Here is an 8,036-nt window from a genome sequence, read left to right on the forward strand (position 1 = left end):
TTGATCTTCTCAATGATTCTTTTGTTTTCAGTTTCATTTAATTCTGCCCTAATTTTGGTTATTTCTTTTCTTCTGCTGGGTTTGGGGTTGCAATTTTCTTCCTTTTCCAGTTGCTTGAGGTGATCCATTAAGTTGTTGGCTTCCTCTCTTTCTGTTTTCTTGATGAAGGCTTCCAATGCTATAAATTTCCCTCTTGGGACTGCCTTTTGCAGTATCCCACAGGATTTGATAATTTGTGTCTTTATTATCATTTTGTTCCAAAAATTTGGTGATTTTCTTCTTAATCTCGTCTTTGACCCAACTGTCATTCAGCCTAAGATTATTTAGCTTCCATGACTTTGTTTGAGTATGAAGATTCCCGTTGCTGTTGAGTTCACCTTTTATTCCATGGTCAGAAATATATTTTTTAAGATGTGAAATTTATACTTCTAAAATTCCATTACTAATATTATACTAACCACAGAAGCTTTCAAGTAAAATTTAAATTTCTTTGTAATTCTTTATATTATTAGATTGTATCTCAGTAAGAGGGTTCAAAGTACTTTTGTTCAGAATTTCTTGTAAAGGAATACCTTTCATTTGTGGTTATGTTATTAATCTGATATTCAGGAACATTCATTAATTTCAATTTGTTTTCAAGGCATTTAACTTGTGAAAACTATATTAAAGGCATGTTTAGAGAAATCCCCCTGTCATCTCTGTTCCACTGCATTTTTCCCATTTTTGATTATTCCATTGCGTCTTTTTGTAAATATGTATATAAATGAATACATATATGTAAATAAGTATATGAAGACATATAAATGTTTATATGCTTATTGGTATTTTCTTATTTCCTTCCCTTTATTCTACAGAAAATAATAATCTATTTACAGATTCTGCATCTTGCTTTTTTTTTCCATTTAACAATAAACCTTAATTTCACTCCATAATATTACAGAGATTTCTTCATTTTTCCTTCAGGAGCTAAATAGCAGCCCATCATATGGGTGCTCCACTGTCACTCAGTAGTTCTCCCATGGGTGGATGGGTATTTGAGTTTTTAATGTCTGGAGTGTCAGTGAATAGTCTTGTGCTTACAGTGTTTTAAATTTGTTGCAGCACATCTTTGGGGGAGTTTCTCAAAAGCAGATTTGGCAGGTATAGGGTAAATGCATCTTTAATTTTGTTAGGTTTGCTAAATTCTACTTCATCGTGATCATGCTGTTTAGCATTTGCAACAGTAGTCTGAGAGTGCTTGTTTCTTTTGCAGCTTCACCAATACCATTGTTTTTGTTTTTTGAGTCATAATTAGAAAGCCAAGGTAATCTGACCTTTTTTTTCCATACCGTAAAGGAATTCACCAATGTGTTCTTTTATAATTTAGATTGTTTCATTTTTTTTTTCCCCCCGTTTAGGTCTCTTATCCATTTGGGGGTTTTTATTTGTATATGATGTAAGGTTGAGATCTAATTTCATATTTTTCCCAAATGGTAATAGCATTGCCAGGAACATCGTTTATTTTACAGTGTGTTTTTGTCCAGTTATTTGAAATGTTTACTTAATAATGTACTAGATATCTATATATGTATGGGTCTCTTTTGTTTGTTGATTTTTCCTCCTGTTTTCCTATTAGAATGTGTTTTTAATATCTGTAGGGCTAACTTTTTTCATTGCTTTTCTTTTGTAGTGTTTCCTTAGTATTCTTGTACTTATTTTTTTTCAGTTTATTTAGCTTCAGGAAAGACCTATTGATATTTTTATTCAATCCATATTACATGAGATTTATGATGTTGAATTGTCCTATCCAAGGACGAAATGTTTTTCTACTTGACCAAGTTTTAGGGTTTTTTTTTTTAATTACAAGAGTGTTTAAAGTTTTCTTTGCATAAGCTTTGCACATTTCAAAGTTTATCCTTAATATAATAGGCCCTGCTTATTCTCATGGGATCCCACATCTGAAGCTGAGGGCAGTAGTAAACTCAGTTGCCATCAGTTAAAACACTTTTCTGTTCATGTCTTCCACCTACAAATTTAATGCCTTTTCCATCTTAATTAAGCACTTGTCATACAGTATGGTGGCAAATTTTGCACTTTATGGGGTGACAGCAAAATTTCTTTTTCCTCCTGCACAATTTCATGGATAGGCTTGTTATCATAGATCTTATTTACTATTCTCTTCTTGCCTTAGTAAGTTAAGAACTACCTTTTCACTTGTAGGCAAAGCTTTACAGCTTGTTTTTGGCATATCCAAGTTGCACAGAGAGCCATTCTTAAGTAACATTAGGGTTCCTTGAACAGAAGCACGGCAGTTCTACAACAGTGGATCTGATCACTGAGACTACCAAATGACTCAGGGGCAGATTGTATATACATTAGACAAAAGGAGGATTCATGTTCTGGGACAGAGCAGAAGTGAGAGATTGCGTCATGCTACTCAGAACAGCACACAATTTAAAATTTATGAATTCTTTATTTCTGGAATCTTCCATTTAATGTTTACATACTGAGGTTGACTTCGGGCAACTGAAGCTGTAAAGAGCCAAACTGTAGCTAAGGGAGTACTACTGTATTGCTGCTATGGTAAAGTCTTCTCTTCCACTATACACCTATCTTTCAACTGGATATCATCAGTATATATGATAGCTATTGATTTTTGCATTGATTTGAATTATTTTATTTTGTAGTAATTTTTTATTAACTTTCATGGGTTTTCACATGCCTATCAGATTCCATGAAAATTAAAATAATTTTACTTATTCCTTTCCAATTTTTTTGCCTGTAACTGTTGTGAGGTTTCATTTTTGGCCTGATTACAATTCAATAATGAATAGTAGGGGGGAAAGTTGGCATCCTTGTCTTGTTCTTGACTTTATAGGTAATTCTTCTCGTGATTTTCCTTTAAGGGAACTACTGGATTTGGGGCTGAGTTGTATATGTTTTATCATATTAAGTACCCATCAGTTCCTACTTTATTACTTCCTTGTTTTTTTTTAAATTGAGAAAGGGCGTTGAATTGATAAAGATAATAAGATAATATTTCTCTTTAATAAATATCTGGTATTGCAATAAATTGTATCATTAGATTCCCTAATGTTGATCCTTAATTTCTGGAGCAAATTAAACCTACTATACTTATGTAACTCAATCTAACTCCAGGCTCTGATATTCCTGTTATGAATCACATAGCTATGGAAGAATAGAGATTCTAGTTCTCTTCAAGTGATGCAGCATTCATCCTATCTCTCAAGTAATTTCCTTTCCAAACTATAGGAATTCTTCCTCTATATGTAGGAATTTCTCTTTTAGACATTAAACATGTCAAAGAATGGGAAAACAATTGAAGAAAACATCATAAGATTGTTCATACTTATGGCCTATGTCTTATACATAAATACATAGTTTTGTTGAAATAATTTAACAACTCTTCTAGATGGCAGATGACAGTGAATACAGAAAAATTATATTTCTATCAATAGTATACTCATTCCTTCTATAATAAAGCTTATATTAAAGAGAAAATAGAACACAATTAAAAGAGACTGCACTGGGTGTAGTAGCTGAGTGCACTGACTTGAAGGCTGAGTCAGGGAGGATCCCTTGAGGTCAGGAGTTCAATAGCAGCCAGGGCAACATGGCGAGACCCCATTTCTAAATGAATTGAATGAATGAATAATTGAATGAATGAATGAGACTCTTCTCTCTTTTAAGCCATGAGACACAAATGATAATAAAAATGTGGTTTTTTATCTTGATTCAGGAAGAGGATCACCTAGCTCGGGTAGAGGAGGCAATCACTCGCATGCTTGTCTGTGCCCTAAAAACCGCAGAGAATCCGCAAAATACTAGAGCTTGGTTAAACCCTACTGAGGTAGGCTGCTTCTGGTTTTCATCATAACAGTTTCTTGTGGTATACCAACCCTGGCTAGAATATTTGTTTTCAACTTTAACTAAATGTACATAACCATTCTAAAGGGTTTTTCTTTTTCCTTAGGTTGAGGAAACATCCCATGAAGTGAATTGTCACTACTTAAATGGAGCTGTTTCTGCCCTTTTTGATCATTACAGAACATCTAAGGTACGAGAAACCCAAGCATTGGGAACAAACACAGAGCCCACCAAAGAGGAAGAATTAAATGTGAACAGCCACATGGGCCAAACATACAGTCAGAACTCAACCAAGGGAGCAGTAAAACCAGAGACAGCGAGTCCCTTTGGCCCTGGTCTGGTCCCTGTAACACAGAGGTCTGAAGAACAATATTCAGAAGGAGGAGGAGGCCTGTTTGAATGTGATGGTAAAGACTTGGACGACAAAGATGGAGAACAGATTGGAAAATTGCATTGTGCCAGAAGGCACCAAATGATAAGTCATAGTGAGGATGCAATTATGGAACAAATTGCTTCAAATAGAACCACAGCCCCTTCTAAAACATTTATTTCTACAGATGACTTGCTGGACTGCTTAGTGAATCCACAGGTAACCAGGATAGTGGCACAACTTTTGATACAAGGAAGAAGTTTGTGATCTTAATAGATGACTTCTTAAATAATGTTTTCAAAATTACATATTTTTGAATAGTATAATTGTGAAATAAAAGATGGAACAGCAAAAGATCAATTTGCACATGTTTGTAAATGTACTTATTCTTTTAAATTTCAGTGTGTTGCCACCTTTTTTCATGTACATTTCTCTTTGGCCAAACTAGCTCCTTTTTATTTGTAGACCTTTTTTCCTCAGTGTGTTTTCTTCCCCCTCACCTCATCCTTCAGCCCATCTCAAATGTGTCCCAAGTATTCCCACTAAGAATTAATCTTTCCACAGCCTCAACCAAGAGACAACTTGCTATTTATTTTACAAATAAAGCTTATTGGAACACAGCCACATCCTTAGTTTATAAATGTCTGTGGTGGCTTTAGGATTACAGTGGCAGAGTTGACTTGTGACAGACTATGTGGCCCAGAAAGCCCAAAATATTGACTGGCCCTTTACAGAAAAACTTTCGCCAACCCCTAGTCTAATGGACCCATTGGGTAGATTTCTAGCCTCACTCTGAGGTAATCTCACTTGTAACACCTGCAGAATTCTAACTGGTTAAGTCGTGCCATCCAGAGCAAGATAACAATTAGGAGAAAAGTAGTTTAGGGTGCAGTATGAGGCCTCCTTATGGAAGGAACTGGGTATCTAGGATCACTAGTACTGGCAATAAAAAGGACTGGATGATATTGACTCCTGAAACACTGACTAAAAACTTAGTTCAGTGAAATCGATCCCACTCTAATTACGCTTGCAGAAAATCTGGGGATAGTTAAAGAATTTGGAAGTTAGGAAAGCATATTGATCGCTGAGTAACCATTCATGAAACAAATACACAACAGGAAAGGTGAGCAAAATCACCTTTGAGATGAATTGATTGCTGGCCTTATCCTACTATCCCCAGCCTGAGGATGTCAGTAACTCCAAAGAAGGGTGTACCTTCTGTGAGTGAGGGAGAGCATTGTTATGTGAACATGCCCAGGGAACACAGGGTTTAAAAAGAGCCTTTCTGGGCACTTGCCACTTTCTGACCAGTATTTCTCTGTGTTTCATTATCATCTATTGCTGTCAACCAGAATGTGACTCCATGAGGGCAGGGACTTGCTGATTGTTGTTATATTCAGAAAGTCTCAGTCAGTGTCCAGCACATAGTGGGCGCTCATTAACTATTTCAGCAAATAATAAATGAGACCTTGTCTACAATACTTCATCAAATACATTGGAGTAGAGAATTCTATGGCCAGGAATGAGATACTGGTTGTTCTTGGTAGGTATATGCCTATTGCAGAAATAGACATCTTACAGATGTTTTACTTTTTATGCTTGCTACTTTTTGACAACTTTCTTAAACTGCAGATTGTGATCCATTAGTGAGTCAGAAAATCAATTTAGTGTGTGAGACCAGCATTATAAAGAAAATGGAATAGAATAGATAATTTCAGTGAATTGGAATCGTGTATTCTTTTGTGAAACTTTTTAGAAAATATATTTCAGGGTAATATATTTTATAAAACTTTGCAGTTATATATGTGTATTATTTGGCTTGATATAAAGTTTTATAGTGTAGGTTGGGGTCAGAAAAGTTTAAAAGTTGTTTTGGAACAAAACATTTAATTCAGTTAGAGGTAATACTCATTGTCAGGCAGAGACTTGGGAAGAGAGTTAAGTGGTTGGTTTGAATAGATTTCTAAGAGTAAATGGATTGTAGGGGATCATTTCCTGATTTTATAGACAGAAATGATGAGACAGTTACAGATCCTGACGATCTCAAAGCTTGGTTAAGAGAAAAGATACTGAAAGGAGAGGCTGGCAGCCACTTGGGTAGCTGGATCCCAGTTCACCTTCATTTCACAGGTGAACCTGCCAGAGTGAGTGAAACCATAGATTAATTAAATGCTTTGACCCTCCAGAGGCCAAAAGAGTTAAAGAATACCAGTCCAGCTGAATGCAGTAACACATGCCTATAATCTTAGCTACTCAATTTGCTGAGGCAGGAGGGTCATTTGAGCCCAGGAGTTTGAAGCCAGCCTGGGAAACATAACAAAAAAGTATCTTTAAACAAAAATACAGTCTCAGCCTTATGCCTGATGTCCTATTATCAAGGTATCAGCAGGGCTGACTTATCCAATAGTCACAACGGCAAAGGCCTGTGATGCTGTTAGGGGTCCACACAGATTTTTAAATTTCTTTTAAAATCAGAAAAATATATAATCAGTTACATTTATGTTCATATCAATGCTGTTGCAAATCATAGTTTTTACTTTTTTTTTTTTGGTAGGTTTTGGCCAGGGCTGGGTTTGAACCCACCACCTCTGGCATATGGGACTGGTGCCCCACTCCTTTGAGCCACAGGCACCGCCCAGCTTTTACTATTTTTTTATGTAGTAAAGATCTCACAAAGGCAAAAGTGCCTAGGGCCTATGGAAGTCCTAATGCAGCTCTAGGTGTCAGGGATATCAGCATCATTTGCTAGAAATGGGCATGACTACAGTGTTACAGAATCTGACTCCTTTGGGATAGGGTCAGACCTGCAATTTCAGCAAATACTTCATTTGATCCACATACCAAAAAAGTTTAAGAATCTCTGGGCTTAGAGCCAACCCAAGATTTGTCACAGACAAAGCAGCAGGGTGACTTGCTGGGTCAGTTTGGCCTTCAGATTTGCTACTAAAGTGTACTTGTACCCTTCCTATAATTTTCTTTCTTTTTCTTTTTTAATTATTGTTGGGGATTCATTGAGGTATAAGAAACCAGGTTACGCTGATTGCATTTGTTAGGTAAAGTCCCTCTTACAATTGTGTCATACCCCCAAAAGGTGTGTCACACACTGAGACACACACCTTCCCTCCTTCCCTCTGTTCTTCCCTTCTCTCACCCCCTCCCTCCTTCCCTCTCTCTGCTCTTCTGTTCCCCCGCCGCTTCTTTCTTCTCTCTCTCTGCTCTACCCTTCTCCCATCCCCCACTGTGTACTAGGTCATTAATTGTCCTCATATCAAAATTGAGTACATAGGATTTATGCTTCTCCATTCTTGTGATGCCTTACTGAGAATAATGTGTTCCACTTCCATCCAGGTTAATACAAAGGATGTAAAGTCTCCATCTTTTTAATGGCTGAATAGTAATCCATGGTATACATATACCACAGCTTGTTAATCCATTCCTGGGGTGGTGGGCCTTTAAGCTGTTTCCACATTTTGGCAATTGTAAATTGAGTTGCAATAAACAGTCTAGTGCAAGTGTCCTAGTGATAAGAGGATTTTTTTCCTTCTGGGTAGATGCCCAGTGTTGGGATTGAAGGATCAAATGGGAGTTCTAGCTTGAGTTCTTTGAGGGTTCTCCATATTTCCTTCCAAAAAGGTTGTATTGGTTTGCAGTCCCACCAGCAGTGTAAAAGTGTTCCCGTCTCTCCACATCCATGCCAGCATCTGCAGTTTTGAGATTTTATGATGTGGGCCATTCTCGCTGGGGTTAGATGATAGCTCAGGGTAGTTTTGATTTGCACTTCTCTAATAATTAGGGACAA

At 36.7% G+C, this 8,036-nt stretch overlaps 1 protein-coding gene across 1 annotated transcript in view; it reads left to right on the top strand.

Annotated features, from left to right (window-relative positions):
• HSPBAP1 (HSPB1 associated protein 1) overlaps nucleotides 1-4,583 on the top strand; it is a 69,081-nt gene extending 64,498 nt beyond the window's left edge. The window contains exons 7-8 of the mRNA XM_012808425.2: nucleotides 3,740-3,850; nucleotides 3,974-4,583. Coding sequence (XP_012663879.2) covers nucleotides 3,740-3,850; nucleotides 3,974-4,504 — 642 coding nt within the window. The 3' untranslated portion in view covers nucleotides 4,505-4,583. The remainder of the gene's footprint in view (nucleotides 1-3,739; nucleotides 3,851-3,973) is intronic.
• Nucleotides 4,584-8,036: the final 3,453 nt, after the last annotated feature.

The sequence above is a fragment of the Otolemur garnettii genome, unplaced genomic scaffold (genome assembly GCF_000181295.1).
Source record: "Otolemur garnettii isolate 467f Iridium unplaced genomic scaffold, OtoGar3 scaffold00089, whole genome shotgun sequence".
NCBI classification, from domain to species: Eukaryota; Metazoa; Chordata; class Mammalia; order Primates; family Galagidae; genus Otolemur; species Otolemur garnettii.